Raw genomic sequence first — 19,544 nt, forward strand, 5'->3', positions numbered from 1 at the left:
GGGTTGCATTGTGTTTTCAAAAATGATATGTTGGAGTCTCAACCCCCAGTACCTGTAAATGTGACCTTATTTGGAAATAGGGTCTTTGCAGATGAAATCAAGATAAGGTCATTGGATGGGCTCTAATCCAATAAGACTGGTACCTTGTAAGAGGAACAGAGACACAGAGACACAGGGAGAGCACCATGTGACAAGAGGGGCAGAGATTGGAGCGAGGCAGCTCCCAGCCAAGGAGAGCGAGATCTAGGGACTGGGCTGGGCCCACTGGGTGGGCCTCTCTGAGCCTCAGTTTCTCTCACCCATGAAATCGGGGTATGGGGGGAAGGTTAACTGCTGGAACAGAGGCCCACAATAAGCCAGTGGCTTAAGGAAGTCCGCGGTGAGCATCCCACACCACTGCTCCGTGCAGACACCCGGGGACCCGGTTCCTTTCACATCCTTTCTCCTCGCCCCTTGGGACAATGTCTTCCTCTCCATAGTCAAAGGCCCGCCCATGGCTGACTTGTGAGAAAAGGAAAGAGATGAACAAGGAGCCCCACAGTCTCTGTCCAGGCCCCTGACGGGCTCACATCATTTCTGCTCAATTCCATGGACAAGAAATGGCCACGTGGCCGTTCCTAACTCCAAGAGAGGCCGGGAATGAAATTCTGCTCATGTGCCCATAGAAAAGGGCATGGATTTTGAAGGACTGCTTGCAGCCCCAGGCTGGGTGGATATAGTAACATCTCCTTGCAGGGGTGCAATGAGTATAAATAAAGTAGCTGGCACTTAGTAAGTGCTCAATAAAAGTGTGCAATGTCATTGAGGTCAGGGCTCCCAGAGGTCTTAGAAACTCTCTGCTCTTACGTCCTCATTTCTTTGCAGCTAAAGAAACAGGCACAGAGAGGAGAGGCACCCGCCTACGTCACCCCATGGGCAACTTTGGTCCAGAATCCTGTCTGGGATCCTCAACCCCTCACCCTCCCAGCGCTTATTTCAAATTACCTGGTCCCGCCCCACTGGGGGCTGGGCAGAGAGCAGGGACCCAGAGGACCTCTCTACCTGGAGACAGGACTGGGGGACAGGATTCTGAGAGTGACCCTGTGCTCCACAACAGTGCCCCGGGCCCAGGCTGCACAGCTTTATGACTAGATAGGTGTGGCTCTGGTTTCCTGGAAGGGAGGCCAAGCTGCTCTGTGACAGAGGGCCACACCCACTCCCTGGGAGGGGGAACTGGGCTGTGAGCAGCTGCGATGTTGGGATGCAGCGATAGGTGCCTGAGGAGGATGGCGTGCCTGGGTTTCCTCCTCCTCCTCGCCAGCACTGTGGCCCAGGGGGAGTACGGTGTGGTCCACGTGGTGTCGGAGAACTGGAGCAAGGACTACTGCATCCTCTTCAGCTCCGACTACATCACCCTACCCCGAGACCTGAGCCACGCCCCACTCCTGCCCCTGTATGATGGCACCATGGCACCCTGGTGCCCGGGCGAGGAGGACTCCTTCCACCAGGCCCAGCCCAGCTCCCCCAGCCAGCGGCCCCTCCGCCACACCACTGCCATGGTCATGAGGGGCAACTGCAGCTTCTACGCTAAGGGCTGGCTGGCTCAGGGCCAAGGTGCCCACGGGCTGCTCATCGTGAGCCAGGTCAGCAGCCACCAGTGCTCAGACACCACCCCGGCGTCCCAGGACTCCCACCAGCCCCTGCCAGACCTCACCATCCCAGTGGCCGTGCTCCGCTACACTGACATGCTTGACATCTTCAGCCACATCCGTGATGGCGCCGTCGTCCGTGTGGCCTTATATGCGCCCCCAGAGCCCATCCTTGACTACAACATGGTGGTCATCTTCGTCCTGGCAGTAGGCACTGTGGCCATGGGCGGCTACTGGGCCGGCATGACTGAGGCTGACCGGCAGCAGCGGCACCGGGCCCGAGGAGGAGGGGGGCCTGGCGGTCACCATCAGCGGCAAGCAGTTGCAGCCCAGGGAGGGCAGGAGGAAGAAGAGGACGCCCCAGTGGACTTCACGCCGGCCATGACGGGCACAGTGGTCACCATGTCCTGCTCCATCATGCTGCTACTCTACTTCTTCTACGACTGCTTTGTCTACGTCATGATCGCCATCTTCGGCCTGGGCGCAGGCACCGGCCTCTACAGCTGCTTGGCACCCCTGGTGTGCCAGCTGCCCCTGCAGCAACACCAGTGGCTCCTGCCTGGCCGCCAGGCCCGTCTGCAGCTGTCCCTGATGCTGCTGGCCAGCCTGTGCACAGTGGTGACCATCCTCTGGGTGGCCTACCGCAACGAGGACCGCTGGGCATGGCTCCTGCAGGACACACTGGGCGTGGCCTACTGCCTTTTCATCCTGCAGCGCGTGCGGCTGCCCACACTCAAGAACTGCACCTCCTTCCTGCTGGGCCTGCTGGCCTTTGACGTCTTCTTTGTCTTCGTCACGCCCCTCCTCACCAGGACTGGCGAGAGTGTCATGGTGGAGGTGGCCTCGGGCCCAGCAGATTCCTTGAGCCATGAGAGGCTGCCCATGGTGCTCAAAGTGCCACGGCTGAGCTTCTCAGCCTTGACCCTGTGTGACCAGCCCTTCTCCATCCTTGGCTTCGGTGACATCGTGGTCCCAGGCTTTCTGGTGGCCTACTGTCACCGCTTCGATATGCAGATCAGCTCACGCCAGGTCTACTTCATGGCCTGCACAGTGGCTTATGCCGTGGGCCTGCTGGTCACTTTTGTTGCCATGGTCTTCATGCAGGTGGGCCAGCCTGCCTTGCTCTATCTGGTGTCCAGCACGCTGCTCACCAGCCTGGCCGTGGCTGCCTGCCGCCGGGAGCTCACCCTCTTCTGGACTGGCCAGGGCAGAGCCAAGATGCCTGCCCGGCCTGTGGCAGGGCTCTGCGGTGCCCCCTCTGTTGGCTCTGAGCAGAAGCAGGGGGATGCAGCAGATGTCCACACAGTCAGCAAGTTTGAGGGGGCCACCAGCCACCTGTCAGGGGATTTAGACAGCAACCTTGAGGAGGACACAGCTGAGATTGTCACCATATCTGAGGATGAAGCCACCAGCCCAGAGAGCCACAGTGATAGCTCTGAGGGCTGGAGTGATGCCAATCTGGATCCTGATGAGCTGCCTTGTGCCTCCCCTGGGGCCTCGGAGGAGCTGATATCAGTAATGCCGATGGCCATGCTGATACCACTGATACCACTAATGCCCCCGCCCTCAGAGCTGGGCCATGCCCATGCCCAGGCCCAGGCCCACGATGCCGGCCTGCCCTGGATGGGGTTCCACAAGAGGAAAGGCTTAAAGATAAAGAAAAGTATGTCGACTCAGTCCCCCTTGTGAACTGGGGTCCCGGGACATGTGCCTCTGCAAGGGCACAGAATATCATAGAGCAAAGTCATGCGTGGCAAAAAGTAATCAGGGCATTAAAGATATTCCATATCTACCCAAAGGAGCCTCTGTGTTTGTTAGGACTGTAAGAAAGCAGCGACCACGGAATAAGTCCATGCGAGGCCCAGAGGGCCCTTAGGATAGGCACCATCGCCAAATTGTGCAGAGCAGGAAACAGGCTCAGAGAGGGCACGTGACTTGCAAAGAGCTATTCAGCAAGGTCAGGATTTGCCCCCAGGGCTTACTTGGCAGTGACTCCCCTCTCCCTGCCTGCACAATGCCCCCCACAAGCCAGAGTGCCAGCCCCTTAGCCTGGTGGACAGGTCCCATCCCGTCCCTGCAGCCCCACCTCAGCCTCATTGCCCATCTTTTCCTCGTGCTCAGGTCCAACTGAACCATTACTGCTCCTTGATCGTGCCACATCCTCTCCCTCTTTCTTTGCACATGCTGTTCCCTCTGGCTTGGATGCCCTTCCCATCCCAGACAGAAACTCCCCAACCCAGCTCCCTGACTCACTATAAAGCATTTCTAAGCATCCTTCAAGCATCAGCTGACATCCATCCTTCCCTGCTCAAGACGTCCTGGACAGCAGCACCCAGCCCAGCACGTTCCTGCACTCATCCACCTGTCCATCCACAGACACCGAGTGTGCACCTGCTGTGTGCACTGCCCTGTGCTGGGCACCGAGGGAGGCTGCTGTCTAGCTGGGGGATGAGTAGGGGTGGAGAACAGCCAAGAAACAACCTGAGAATCATCTCGGATGGAGAGGTGGCAGCTGGAGTGGAGGAATTTAGGAGACCACACTCTGGTTCCCTTACTGGCTCTGGGTAATGGACAAGCCTTTTAACCTCTTTGGGCATCAGTAGTCTCGTCTTCAAAATGGGACTTACAATACCATGTCCACCAGGAGGCAGGGGCATGGACAAGATGACCTCTTGAGGACCCTATAGGTTTTCAGGCCTTATGGTGTGTTTATATGTTACTTAAGCAGAGTAAACAAACTCTGGGGTGAGGGAAGCCTTCCTGGAGGAGGAGTGTCGGAGGTGAGGGAATCATATCCTGAGAGGCAGTGTGGTACAGTGGTTAGGGCTCCAGAGCCACCTGCCCTGTGAATTCCAGCTCTACCACTGACCTGTAGTGTGTCATTGGGCAAGTGACTTAGCGTTTCAGTGCCTCAGTTTCCTAATCTGTAAAATGGGATATCAATGGGACCTGTAGATATTGTAACAGGGTTTGGGGAGGTTTGAATGAGTTGGCTTATGTAAGGTGATTGACACCTGGTCCTGCACGCAGGACGAGCTATATGAGTGGTAACTCTGTTTATATTACTCCCCTTCATGAAAGCCTTTCAGAATCAAATCCATCTCCTACAAGGACTTCGAGTTCTGGCTCCAACTTCCTCCCCTCCTCTCCTCCACTCTCAGCATTCCTGTCCTGACCACCACCAGCGAGCACACACTGGACCCCACCACAGGGCTTTCTCACGGACTAGTTCCTCCACCTGGAACTTTCCACTCCTCTCACCCCCAGAATTGGGCCTAGCTGCCTCCGTCTCCTTCTAGCCCCATATCACATGTCCCCTCCTCGGGGAGGCCCTCCTTGATGACCCCTTCTAAAGTACACATTACTGTACACCCTGTTCACTAGTTTTCTCGTCCCCCGTCCAGCACCAGCTTCGTGAGGCATGGACCTCTTGAGCCCATTAGCCTGTGTAGTTCCGGGCCGGGCCTGGCATGTAGGAGGGGCTCGACTGTGTTTGTCGGAGGAATGAACGAATGAATGAATGAATGAGGAGTCAATCCAGCCTGGCGTGAACAGGAAAAGGGGCACCTCGAGGGAAGGCCCCACCGCCCAGGCCACTTCCCTTGGTTCCTGCAGGGATAGACTCAGAGGGGTCTGGTTGGGCTCTGGGGTGGGGAGCAAAGGAGGAAGGTAATGGGCATCTCAAAGAGAGCCCCCCTCGCTGGACCCCTCAGCAAACGGCACCTGAAGGCCTGGGCCGGACAAGGGCAGAGTGAGGAACCCAAGCCAGGACGCTCACCGGAGGTGTTGGCAGCCCCTCCCACTGGAGCCAGCGGCCATCTGGCCTGGACAGAGGGGCCTCCGCAGGCCCTGGCTTGTCCCCAGCCTGGGCAGCCTCCCCACTGCTGACCTGCGTCACTGGGCCTGCCAGGGGTGGGCTACACCCCTCCGCCAGGCTCGAGGGCAAGGACCAGACAGAGCCAAGCCTTCTTGACCCCCTCACTCCCCCACAAGGGGGACAAGGAGATCCCTCTCTCCCAGGAATTGGCAGTCAGGGTGGCTCTGAGGACGCTGGACTAGAGTGCCCTGCGGTGGGGCCGGGGCCTGCCTCCAAGGAGAGAGCTCTAGGGGAGGGTCTGAGGAGGGCCGCTCCCCTGGCTCTGTCTACCCAGGGGCCTAAGGGGGAGGCAAGGGCTGGCGTGTGGTGTTTGGGCAGCAGGAATGGAGCGTCCACATGGGTCCTGAGCCCAGGCCTGGGGTGCGCAGTGGATACTGGGGTGTCCAGACCCTGTCCTCCGCACAACCTGACAGCTCTGTTCCTCACAGGGTAATCATCCTGGTCACCCAAAGCCTGGCTGCCTCCCAGGGCTGGCCTTGCCTGGTCAACATGAGGGAACCCATCTGAGGGGCGCCCCAGCTCCAGAGCTCCCCCTGAGCTCTCTGAGGCCTCACCCAGCCTGCGCCCCCACCCCCCCACAGGTGTCTCCCCTTAGAGCACTCCCCATGTATCTCCCACCCATGACTCTCCTAACCCCAGAAACCCAGGACATCTGACGTCTATGTGGGAAGTGGAAGAACTGTCTAGATTCCCCACATACCACCAACAGCTCCCGTTACGCTCCTCTGTTCTCCTCTGGAAGGGAGGGTGGGGGGGCAGGAGATGAGCCAGGACCTTTCTTTTCCTTCCAAGAACACTCTGCAGCCAACGCACCCATTTTACAGATGGGGGTGGATTGTGGGCCTAACAGACAGCGAGGTGTGTAGATGATAGTGCCCAAGCACAGCCACATGTCAGGGTCCCCTGGTCACCTGCTGAAAACAGAGAGTCCTGGGCCCTAGCCCCACAGATTCTGATTTGACAGGTCTGGTGCGGAACCAGGGGCTGTGGGACTCCTGCCCCCACCCCAGGCTGAACACCTGTGGAGTCCGTCCTGTCTCTCACCTCAGCAGGGCCAGGAGGAGTTGGGCAGGGGGGACCAGGGATGAAATTGCAGCGCCCACCTCCCACCCTGACACACACCTTCTGCTGGGCCTGCCCCCCTCGCCCTGCGCCCACCTGGCCACACCAGAGGCTCGGCCGCCACCCCTCGCCCCGGCCAGTCGCTGTCTGAATCAGGAGGAATTGAACCAGCCTCACCCACCCACCAACCCCTCCTTCAGACCCCCGTTCAGGGAGGGCGGCTGGCCGACAGCCTCCTCCAGGGCTGCCTCTGCCTTCCAGCCCAGGCTGCTCTTGGGGACATGGGGATGGGAGGCCAGCTAATGACTGAGCAAGACAGCGGTGCCAGGGCCTGGCCATCTCCCCAGACGCAGGCCTCCCCCAACAGGCAGCCCCTGTGCCCGAGCCCCCGGGGCTGGTGGAGGCAGCGGAAGACCTGCACCCCACCTGAGGGCGCCCCCTGACGTCACCTGCCTCCTCCTCTTCTCCTTTGCCCTCCCAACTTCATCTCAGCACCTGCTTCCTGCTTCCCAACCTGTGACAGGGGACGCCTAAGATGGGACCAGGGCAGGAATAGACTCCCTGAGGCCACGCTCAGGGCTCCGGGGGACCCAGCCTCGCCTCTGGGGCTGTGCTTCGCTCAGGCTGCCCAGCATTTCTCTTCACGGCTTCCTTCAATCCCAGCTAGAACCCTATAAGCTGAATAGTCACAGCCCTGTTTTTGTTTTAGTTAATGAAAGGAGTTTGGTGCTGGAACTTCTGGACTCCCTGGACAGTGAGAACCAGCAAGGACCTATGAAACGCTCTCATCCATGGAGGAGGGAAGGAAGGCTCAGGGAAGGTTGGGACCTGCCCAAAGTTGCACGGCAATGGGACAGCAGAAACAGAACGCAACTGTGATCTCCTGCCTCCCAGCCCAGCAGCAGGACCAGCTCTCGTCCCCAACACCCCTCCCCTCCACACAACCCAGTCTGTGAAACAAGCCTCCCCCAGCAAAACTCAGTCTACCCACCCCTTTGTCCTGAGCCCTCAGTAGGCCCAGCCCTCTGTTCTCACTGAGAAGTAGTTGTGTGTGCTGCATGATAAGGAAAGTTTGTGACCAGCACTGAGCGTCTCCTCAGCTAGAGCCGGAGGACACAGCTGGACTCAGTCACTGAGACCTGGATTCAAAGGCTGGCATTGCTATTTGCTTGCTGTGTGACCCTGGACAATTGAGGTCAGCCCTCTGTGCCTCCGTATGCTTGTCTGTAAAATGGGCTGCTAAGATTTGCCTGGCGAGCTTGTCCTGGGGATTTTTAAATAAGGTATGTGTATAAACAGCTAATATTCGCTGTTTATAGTAGAAACAGAAACAGGCACTAGAAACAGGCTAGATATATGCGTTATATCATTACATAATGCCCAGGTTTTAGAGCCAAAGTTTCCAGAACAGCGCTTGGCATTCCCCCAAGGGCCGCATTTCCCGAATCAGCTACGGGTCCTCGGGGTTGAACTCCCAGAGGCGGGGTCATCCTCTTCCCTTGGTCTCCCCAACCCGGGCCCGGTGGGACGTGAGATGTGAGTGGGCGGCTGGCCGGGAGCAGGGGTTCCGCGACAAGCCAGGAAGGGGTCCCTCTGCCGTTAGACTGAAACGTGGAGGTTTTGTGCCTTTTTCCTGCAACCCTGAACTTTGAGCGCTCCTGTGCTGCCACCTGCTGGAAGGTAAGATAAGAGCAGGCGGGATCGCCCTAGGAGCCCAGGCATTCCGTTAGGGAACTTCTGAGTAACCACAGGCCCTGGTGACCTAACCCACCCAGCTCCTAGCGGACCCAGGGTTAACCCTTTAGAAGCCGGTCGTGAAGACAGAGGTGTCCCGGAGAAGGGTCTGAGAGAACTTCAGTATTTTACGAAGTGAAGCAGCCCCAACACAGCGTCACCGAGTGTCCCTAACGCTTGAAGCGGGTCCACGACGATGCTTGTCCCACCCCACAGAATCAGGCCGCTGTGAATGAGCGTTCGCAGACCCCAGCACTAGGACCGCTTCCAGGAGGGGGCACTCTCACCCCGAGGCCCAGACCCAGCGCTTGTCCTCTGGGCCCACAGATGGCCCTTCCCGCACTCACAGCTGTGATTGTGCATTTTGCTAGGGAGCAAGTCCCCGCCCACCGCTCGTCCGCTCTCCAAACGCTGCGTCCCATCTTTAGGAGAAACTCTCCGCGGGACCTTCCCTCAGGCCTCTAGGACTCTCATCCAGGGCTCTTCCAGGCATGTGAGTCTGAGCCCAGGTCCCACACCTCACTCCTGAGCCCATCTAGGATGAGGGGACACAGTCTTAGAGAGACCCCAGGGAGGAGGCGGGAAAGGGAAACTGAGGCTGCCGGAAGAACCTTGGGCTGTTAAATTTTGAGGAGTTGTTCTGAGAAATGCCTTTAAGCAGCTTCCCCAGCCTCTTAAGGACTTAAATAGTGGAGAAGATGGGGGGGGGGGGGGGGGAAGGCAGTGTGTGAGGACCGAATGAGGGCGTTGGCAGAGTCTCCAGAGACCTTCCAGAACTCTCCAGAACTGAGGACAGAGAAGGAAAGCAGCCTGCCCGAGGTCACACAGTGAGCTGGTGACAAGGCCAAGGCAACCAAGAACCTAGAAACTAACTCAAAAATACTTGGAAAACAGGAGACCCTTTCCGGAATGCAAATGCTTGCCTTTCAGGGATTGTCTCAAGAGGTCCCAATTTACCCCACCTACTTGGCCTTCTTAAAGCAGGAGGACCCTGGGTCTAAAGAGAAAAGAACTACTCTGGGCAAAATCCTTGGCCCCTCGTAACCCGTGCTGGGTGAGGCCTCACCACTGCCACAGTTCTGACCCAGACAGTGAAGTGGACTCAAGCAGGAGGGCAGCCCTCCCGAGGATTCTCGCCCATCACTGCTCAGCTTGCCTTCCAGGCCACACTCTGCCGCAGTCACGAGAGTGAAAGCCAAGGGCGGGTCTGGTCTGGACACACCTTGCTTAATCTTTAAAGCTGGTTGTGGTCAACTGAATCATGTCCCCCCGAAAGACATTTACGTCCTAATATCTGGAATCTGTGAATGTTACATTATATGGAAGGGAAAAAAGGACTTTGCAGATGTGATTAAGTTGAGGATCTTGAGATGGGGAGACTACCCCATATTAGCCGTGTGGGTTCTAACTGTAATCACAAGGCTCCTTAGAAGAGGGAGGCAGAGGAGGGTTACACGCACAGAAGTGGAGGAGGCAGCGTGATGATGGAAGCGGAGATTGGACTGATGAGGCCACAAGCCAAGGATTTTCGGCAACCCCCAGAAGCTGGAAGAGGCAAAGAAGGGACTCTCCGCTGGAGCCTCCAGAAGGAGCCCTGGCCTGCCGACCCTCGGTTTCAGCTCCGTGACACTGACTCCAGACTTCTGGCCTCCAGAACTGTGAGAGGAGAAATGTCCGTTGTTTTAAGCCCCCAGGTTTGTGGCGATTTGTTACAGCAGCCGAGACATCCACGGCACAGGCTGCCAGTGTGCCCAGCGCAGCGCTTGAGAATTAAATGTCTCACGGAGCAGGAAAGACAGAGACACAGCAAAGCACCAGAACTCCCAGTCTGCCCACGTGTTGCTTCCTGCTGGGGAGCTGGGCACAAGGGAGTCAGAGAACGAGAGGCAGGAATTGGGGTCTCAGGTACAACAGCCAGTGAGTGGGTTCTCAGTTCAGGCTGCTCTTTCAGGCTCCTGGGACTTCTTTGTACTGTATTTTATTGTGCTTTGGAGAAAAAGTAGAAAGGACAGAAAAGTAGGAAAAAGCACAATTACTGCTAAACTTCTGGTTTATTTCCACCAGTCATTTTTCCCAGGCATAAGTTCTCATTTGTGTGTTCCATTTACATAATAGTTACAATCACACTGGATATATAAATTGGCATTTTGCTATAGATATTCTATGCGCTCTTCGAAGCTTTGTTTTGAACGGCCTGTGTAGTTCTCCATGGCAGGTGGAGCTACGGAGATTTCACATTCTCTTCTTGGGCGTTTGGTCTGTTTCCTGCACAACATGAGGAATGTCTTGGCTTTGAACTACTTTATATATTTTAGGAGATTTCTGTAAGACACATCTAGTAATTTTATTTCTGGGAAACTAGGGATATGAAAATCTTTAAATGCTGTAATGCATTTTGTTAAATTACTTTCCAAATCATGTTTGTGTCAATTCATCCTCCGTAAATGCTGTCAAATATGGAAGTGACCATTTTACCACGTCCTCACACTCTTTGCTAATTTGATATGATGAAAAACAGCATCTCTTTCAATTTTCATAGCTATGATTAATGGTGAGGTTGGAATTTTATTTCCATATTCTGGTTTATTAATGGAATATTCTCCATTTCGGGGCTTAGCACAATGTCCAACCAGTTACAATTTCCTGTCGATTCTACACTAGGAAAATCTCTGGGATCCCTTTTCTCCTTCCCATTTTTACAGACTTATTTCAAGATGTCATCTCTCACCTGGGCCATTAGAATCCTTGTTAAAGAAAAGAGCACAACTCTTCTTGGTCATGCCCCTTGAGCTGAAAGCCCTCAGATGCCTCCCTACTGCCTGTCAAACCAACCCCAACTCTGTGGCCTGGTGTTGGAGGCCTTCCACGATCAGCCTTCCCTACCAGCCGACCTTGCCTCCTACTAGCCCCCAGCGCCCCCTGTGTGCAGTTCTCCACACATGCTCCTCCTCGCTCCACGCCTCTGCTCTGTCCTTCCACTCACCTGGGATGTGCTTCCTCCACCTTTCCTGACTCCTATGCACATGGTATCCACCAAGACGCATTCCACACTCTCCAGCACGCCTGTGCGGGGCCCTGTCCAAGGTTCTGGAGATGAACAGTAGACAGGAGGTAGTTCTTGACTCAGAGGTTTTCACCATCCGGAGAAGGTGGAGGAGGTCACATACATCCTGATTAAGTAAGGGCCTTTTGGCTTCAAGGAAAAAGAAACCACTCAAAGTATCTCAAGAAAAAAGAGGAGCTTATTGGAAGGATATGGGCTTTCTCAGAACATAAGGGCAAACAGCCCAGTGGGGCTCATGGGAATTGGAATGAGAAAGCTGTCAGAAAGCAATCCCGCCCTCTGCCTCTCCGGGCTGCATAGTCTGCGTGCATCCACTTCCTCTCCTCCTCTCCCCAAGCCAGCTGCCCCTGCACACTCATTTTGTTCTTGGCCCATCGTGGTACTGTCCCCAGCTCTACATCATGGTCTCTCAGCCCACGGATCCCCACCAATGGGCAATGGTCTTTATTCAGATGCCACTCAGAATCTCAAGAGAGAGAACTGACTTGCTTAGATTGACTCTACTTGGTCAGGTCCTGTCATCGGCTGTTGGTGAGCCCACCGTCCCTTCTCAGGCATCGCACAGTGGTTCAATCAGCTGTGGCTGGAGATGGAGGGTGCGGAGAGCAGGGTCAGACAGTAAAAGAGTTGTCAGAATCTGAATTTTAAAAAAATCCCCCTTGGGACCAGGTGATTCACGTGCTTATTAAAGTTCAAGAAGCTCTGCCCCAGAGCAGTGTTCTCAAAGGCACATCCCTCAGGCAGCAGGATCGGCATCACCTGGAACCTCGTCAGAAATGCCCCTTCTGAGGCCCTGCCCCAGGGCCTGGAGGGGACGCTTAACACCAGTGCTCAGAGCGAGCCCCACCCCCACCCTCTGTTTTCCACAGACAACCCGATGAAGAGCCAATGTCTTGCTCTCTACCGTCACGTGTGGGGCTGGCACAGAGACACTACCACGCAAGCTGCTGTGCGTCCGTGTAACACACTGAGGTTCGTTTACGCCAGTCAGAGGCAGGTCAGCTCCCCCTGTGGCCGCACTTTCCTATTCAGGCAACAGCGGGGCAGCCGATGTCTTTCGTCCCTTCAAGGATTCTGGGTTTTTGTGCCCAGGTCAGTTCCCACCTGTATCAGTTTCCTGTGGCTGCTCTAACAAATTAGCACAAACCAAGTGGCTTAAAACAACAGAAGTTTATTTTCTCATAGTCTGGAGGCCCAAAGCCTGAAATTCAGGTGGCATTAGGGCCAGGCTCCCTCTGAAGGCTCCAGGGGAGAAGGCTTCTTTCCCTCTTCCAGCTTCTGGTGACTCCAGGCTTCCTTGGCTTGTGGCCACATCACTCCAGTTTCTGCCTCTATCTTCACATGGCCTTCTCTTCTCTGTGTGTCTCACATCTCCTTCCACCTTTATCTGATGAGTACACTTGTCACTGGATTTAGGGACCACCTCGATAACCCAGGATGGTCTCATCTTGAGGTTCTTAACTAATTACATCTGCAAAGACCCTTTTTGCAAAGAAGGTCACATTCACAGGTTCTGGGGGGACACATACATTCAACACACTCGACTACCGTCCCTGACAAATGTTTGGGACCAGATTGGGTACAAATGGTGTCCCTGCCCCATCTTCCTCCTTATCTAGAGTAACTACTAATGGCAAGATTTCTGCTGAGCCCCTTATTAGAGCCAGAGGGAGAAGAATGTCAAAGAAACAAGGCACAGCCCCTCTCCTTAAGGAACTGATGGTTGGGTGGGACCAGAGCAGCCAAGAGGGGTGCCACGTTTGCACCCCACCCATGGCAGTGCCCACCCCTGCCCACCATCTCCTGTCAATTTCCAGAGCTGCAGCTGGAGGATGAGAGAGTGCCCTGATAGGGGGCCGGAGCACCCTGGATGATGTTCTGGGAATTGCAGGGCCGCCCGCATTCCTAAGATGTGCACACCCTCCATTCTGCAGCTTCCGTTCTGCCAGTGCAAGAGGTTTTACGATTGCCAGGATGGCAATTAAGGAGGAGACGATCAGCCAAATGGTTCATTCTTGGGCCTTTGCAGCCGGCGTTCTGTGCGACCTGTCTCAGGGCCAAGGGAGATGAGATTTTGAAGAAAGCGAGCTGGTCTCCAGAAAGGGCCCATCCCGGATGGCCTCTAATGTTGTTAATCCAGTGGTGATAAGTAAAATGAGGATGGGCAGCCCCAGCCCCACTGTGCTTCTCTGAGGGATGCTGGTAAGAACGTAGTCTGCCAGCTGGGAACCACTAAGTCTGGACCGAGGGAGAAAGGGAACAATTGAGAGGCAGGAGAACTGAGGACAGGGCATTTATACAGGAAATAGGCCATTAGGTGTGACTCAGTTCTCTTCAGCTCGGCCACTAATTGGCTGTGTGAGCTTGGAAGAGTTCTTACATAAAGAACCTCTACAAATCATTAGAAAAAGACAAACAATCCAAGAGGGGGAAAATGGGCAAAGAATCTGAACAGGCATTTTACAGAAGAAACGCAGATGGCCAAAAAACATATGAAAAGATGTTCAATCTCTCTAGTAATTAGGGAAACAAAATTTAAAACAACCAGAACACAAGCGGGAAAATTAGTGAACATCTGACTAAAGTCTGCAGTTTAGTTCACAGCATTGTACCGATAATTTTGATCATTGTGTTACGGTGATGTAAGATGCTAACATTAAGAGAAGCTGGGTGGGGGGGTCTATGAAAATAAGGGTCTATTTTCACAACTTTTCCATAAGCCTATACTTATTTCAAAATAAAAAGGTCAACAACAACTGCTACTCAGCAATAGCAGAAAACAACAGAGACATCACTGTCTCCCCAACAGAGGGGCAAGAATTAAAAAGATGACTAAGATCCAGCATTGAAGGTGGGGTTGTAGAGGAGAGGCAGGTTGTCTCACGTACTGTTGGTGGGAGGCTGACTTGATGCCACCTTTTTGCAGAGCACTTTGGGAGCATCCATTACAATTTCATCATGCATGCCCCCTGATCCAAGAATTCCACAGCTTGGTATCTACCCTCCCAAAATCCTTGCACTTGTATTCAAAGAGGTGTGCCCGAGGGTGTTCACCATAGCCCTGTTTGTCATAGAGCAACCCAAATGCCCAAACAGAGGAAACGCACCAACAGAGGTTCAATGATATAGGGCATCTAACCACAGAATACTATGCAGCAGGCAAAAAGAAGGCAGTACATCCACATAAACCGAAAGGAGAAGTTTTCCAAAGTAAACGAGTAAGTTGCAAAACAATATATAGAGTGTGAGCTCATTGATGTAAAGGAAAAACTTGAATAAAGCCATACATTTCTAAATGGATGGATACAGATGTATATGCCAACCCCCAAGTGAGGAAAGATACCCTCCTGACTGGCTGAAGCTCCCTCTGTGGAGGTTGGTGGGACAGGATTGGGGTGAGCACAGTGTGTAGGATGGTGCCAAAGGAGATCTAGCTTCTTCTGTATTCTTTGAATCTTTAATTATAAGGCTTTCATGTATTACTTGTGCAGTTTTTTAAAAATAATTTTTTAAACAGGTGCTAACCTTCTCTGACTTGCAGTGTCCTTATCTTTAAAATAAAGGAGTTGGTAATACAATGTTATTTGTCAATTATATCTCAATTAAAAATACATAAAATAAATAAAGGAGTTGACTGAGAGCCCCTCAGAGGTGTTTCCCACTCTGAATTTCTTTAACTTGAAGCTGAGGCTGGGCAGTAGGCTGACCCCTCTCCTCCCCGCCCCCACCTGCTTCTCTCTGGTCCTCACACTTTCTAGCTCACTCTTGACTTGGGGCCTTTGTGCTTGCTGTTCCCTCCAGCTGGCACACTCTTCCCCACATCTTCACATAGCTAGCCCCTTCTTGTCACTTATAGCTCAGCTTAATGGTCACCTCGTCGGGGAGGCCTCCCTGACCAGCCAAGGTAACAATGAGGGAGGAGAGAAAGTCAGGGCCAGAGCAGAGAGGGCCTGGGAACCAGGGCACGGAGTTAGGATTTCAGTTTCAGGCAGGTGGGACACCTCAGGAGGGTTTTAAATGGTCAGGGGGGAGCAGTTTAAAGTGGGGAGTGGGGAAGGGGGAGGGGTGGCGTGAGGATGACCCGGTCATCAAAGCCAACGTGAGTCTGATCCGATCTTGGTAGAGCATAGAACACAAAGTAGAATGTGTCTTGAACCAACTGGGGGTCGTCCCAAGGTAAACAGAGCTGAAGAGAAGTGAAGAGTCAGAGTGAGTCTATTTCAACTGAGTTTCCTGGTAAAGGGAGTTTACACTCGTAGCAGTGTTTTTCCACCTCCTGGATACCTCATGCTCCTCCTAAGTTCACTCTGTTTCAACCCCTTCACAGATCCTTGCACTGAAACCCAAATTTATCCTCGAAAATGTCTATCAGCACAACGGTACATCACCCCTTCCTGCTTTTTCTTTTTGTCTCTGTCTGTCTCTCTCTCTGACCACTGTTTTCCACCCACCTTCTTTCCCCTAAACTTCCTAAGACTTTGGCTATTTCTCTCTCCCTCTCCTTTTCTTTCTTTCCTCATTGAGTGAGATTTGCCATCCTTCGATAAATCCTCTTCCCAGGGGGATTTCATTGCTAGTCCTGCCTGTCCTTCCCGAGTGGCCTTGAGCTGCCCTCATCTGCCGTCACTTTGGCTCCACTCACCTTCCAAGGCTGGATTCCCCAGGCCCATCACACAGAAAAGCTTCTAGGACTTCCTCCCTCTTCCTTCTTTCCCACAGGTCCAGCCTCACAGGTTGCAAATGGTTAACTGCAATTCACCCGGGTAGAGAAGGGAAGTTGTTGGTTCATAACAGGCTGCTGAGAGGGCAGTAAAAGGTCCAGCCAGGGACTCAGACCCCCTCAGGCCTCTCCCCTACTTGTTTGTTTCTAGAAGGGAATTTCCCCACGAGGCTAGGACCCTGGCCACCAGAGGAGAAGGGGGCCTCTTCCTTCAGTCCCAACTAGAAAGAGCCTAGGGGTCAGCCCCACTCAGATCACCTGCCCACTCGCACAACCAGAGCGGTGGACACCGTCACAGGGGCCCCTGATCCGAGCCACAAGGTTCGCATGGCCCCATGTTCAGCCCACGGCCTGGCTTTGACCTATATGAAGACTGGTTCCTCCACAGCCAGGGACGACCTTGGGAGACCTGGCCGGCACTGCCGGTCGCTCTTGCTTTATCCCCTCACCCAGCTGCTGCCATCAACAGCACGGGCCCAGAGTGCACGAGCTCCTGGCTCCATCAGCCGCTGCTCAAGGCATGCACCTCTAAGACACCGAAAACCTTGGCTGCTGCCAAATCTGACTTTTTCCAACAACCAGCGTATCTGGAAGAAAGTTATTTTAGATTTTAAAATGTCAGATCCGGGGGGTCAATTATCTCAGAAAATGCACTATTTGTACACAAAGGATGCCCCATGCCTCTCTCCAGGATAGTGCTTTTCAAAGAGTCAGATTTTTTTAGAGCTAAGAGACCCCTGCAGGTCTATTCTAACCCCTTCATTTTACAAAAGAGGCAAGAGGCACAGAGAAGTTAAGCATTTTGCCCAATTATACCAGCTAGTTAGTAGCATTGGTGATAAGGGAATCCTAAAAATCAGTCAACCCTGGGGGTTTCCACCTGATGTTTGCAAACCATTTAAGAAAAAATGTGGTAACAAAAAGTTACTCTGGACAGGCATGCCTCGCTTTTTTTTTTGTTTGTTTGTTTTTAAGGCTTAAAGTTTAAGCCATAGATTTTTTTTTTTTAACTACGTGACTAGTAAATCTAATTTTTCTCCTAGGTGCATTCCTGTACAAAATGCTTTATCTTTACATGTCTCTGATCCTCACTGGACAGTGAATCTTAGCTTTCCATTTCTCTGCCCTTCACCTCCACCTCCCATGACCTGTAAGCAAACACTTCCGGGCACCGAGGGAATTAGACACAAGAATTCTTCGCAAAAGAGTTGCTTCGATCGGTCAGTCTTCCTGGATCTTCACATTTGTCTTCCTTAAAGAGACATATACCCCTATATTTATAATGTTTGTACAATTTTTCTTCTTTAGTCTGTTCATGAGTTTTATTCCATATCCCAAACCCAAAGTCATTGGGCCGAACTTGCGAGGGAAAGCAGCTATTGTGGATGAACAAGCAAAGCACGTGGGCTCTGAGATGCTGTCGTTGCGCACAAAGGCCCCTCTGTGACTCCGGGAGAGCTGATCCCCACATCACACAGCACAGGAAAAAGGGCGCACACTGTGCTCATGCTCTGTTTGACCCCCTTGAATTTGTAAACAACCAAAAGATAACACAAACAAGTTGTTTTTTTTTTTAGCTTGCTGGTGTTTTTAACTCAATAAAATGTTTGTTAATTAACTTCATGAGCTTTTTCTAACCCCAGATTATCTCTTCATCTGAATGGACTCCACTGGCTGGTTTGAATCGGATGGTTTTCTTGAATACGCCCGATCTATTTCTGCGTGTGTGCCTCGTAGCCGTCAGGATGGGCTACAGTGCGGTGCAGTAACAAATGATACCCATTCTCAATGGTTTGACAGAAGTTTGTTTTGTGCTCATATTACTCGTCTTGTGAGGATCATGAGGGAGCTTGGAGCTTTAGTAATCACGCAGGGACCCTGACGTAAGGAGGCTGCATCCTGACGTGCTTCCACACTCATCTCAGCAGCTGCAGAGAGCTCTGGGGGGAATTGCACGGCAGGCAATCAAAGGCTGCAGCCGGGAAGCGGCACCTGCCACTTCCCTTCACAACTCATTGGCCTGAACTGGTCACATGACCCATGCAACCAGAGGGGGCCAGAAAGCTCAGGGCTCCGTGTGCTCCCCGGGAGGAGAGAGCAGCTCTCTGGCCGCACTCAGCATATACACACATGGCTCCAAAGAGCCCCACCTTCATTCCGGGTCCAGGAGAATGCCTCTCTGAGGAGAGCCCAGCGCCAAATTCAGTGGTCAAACACTTAAGTCCCAACTACGGGCATGGCCTGAACCGGACTGAGGCATAAGGAGTAGGAATTAGGACAACCAAAGTCATAGAAATTTTTCACCTAATTTTATGGTATACAAGTTACATCTTAATGATAAAAAATAAGTTCACCTGTTCCTCTACAGGGTGGGGGAATGTCATAGAGGTGCTACTGGTGTCGAGTGGGCAGAGACCAGGGACACTGCTACACATCCTACGATGCCCAGGACAGCCCCCACGACAAAGACTTCCGTGGTCCAAAACTGTGCCACCGTTGAGAAGCCCTATACTAGAGTAATGCAAAGTTCACATTCTGAAAACAAAGCAAAACAGAAAACAAAAACAAACCCCCAAACCAAAACGAACAAGGAGTCTGCCTTGGGCTCCGGCCCTACACGTTACATCGCCGTGAGGTTGTTGCTCCACCTGCAGGAGGCCTGCAGGTCCGTGTGTGAGGCGGGCTGCCTTGGGTCCCGTGCAGGGCAGTGACCAGGTCCTACCTCTGATGACTGCTTCCAAGGGGCCTGGACTCTCCAAACACCAGTAGCTCTCCTTCCCCAGCAGGCAGAGTCCGGGGCAATATCTCCCCCAGTGGAGAACCCTGTTCCAACACGGCTTCCAGGTGGGCCGAGGGTACCGTGTCAGTTGCGCTGCAGAGGAACAAACCCTGAACTGGGATTGTAAGGCCTGAGTTTAAGTCCAGCCGTGCCATTAAGTGACTCAGTGCCTTCCCTCTAGGGGCCTCAGTTTCCCTATCTGTAAAATGGGAGGATTGAGCAGGCCAATTCCTAAAGTTGGTTCAGAGCTTCTAAGGCTTTCAGGCTCCGGTTCTGGAATTTTTCATTCTAACACTGTTCCAGTCACAGCCTTGCCCTCTCCCCAGAGAGGCTTTGGAGTGAGGATTCAGCTGCACAGCAGGACAGCCCAGATAACAGGAGGGGGCTAATGAGGGGACCATGGAGTGTGGAGGTCTGGCCGCCCGTGGGGTGGCTGGGAAAGAGGAGGATGGGGGAACGGCACCAGCCGTGGATGTCCTGATGACCCTGTGCCTCCCCACTCACGAGTCACCTGTGACCTAAGGAATAAGAGGAGGTGGACAAGGGGCTGGGAAAGGGTTTCTGAAGGAGAAGTTAAGAAGATAAATAGCAAGCAATGTACACAGAGAAAAGAGCAATGTACCCAAGAATGGGCAGGACCTCTGTACTTGTATGTGTGCATGTGACTCTGCTGTATCCTT

The 19,544-nt window shown here is 53.3% G+C and overlaps 1 protein-coding gene across 1 annotated transcript; it reads left to right on the top strand.

The window, feature by feature from the left end:
• On the top strand, positions 1 to 3,383 carry SPPL2C (signal peptide peptidase like 2C). Its single transcript, XM_014849429.3, has one exon. It carries the CDS (start codon positions 1,233 to 1,235, stop codon positions 3,315 to 3,317), a length of 2,085 nt encoding a protein of 694 aa, XP_014704915.1. The 5' UTR covers positions 1 to 1,232; the 3' UTR covers positions 3,318 to 3,383.
• Positions 3,384 to 19,544: the final 16,161 nt, after the last annotated feature.

This window comes from Equus asinus, chromosome 13 (assembly GCF_041296235.1).
Source record: "Equus asinus isolate D_3611 breed Donkey chromosome 13, EquAss-T2T_v2, whole genome shotgun sequence".
Taxonomy (NCBI): Eukaryota; Metazoa; Chordata; class Mammalia; order Perissodactyla; family Equidae; genus Equus; species Equus asinus.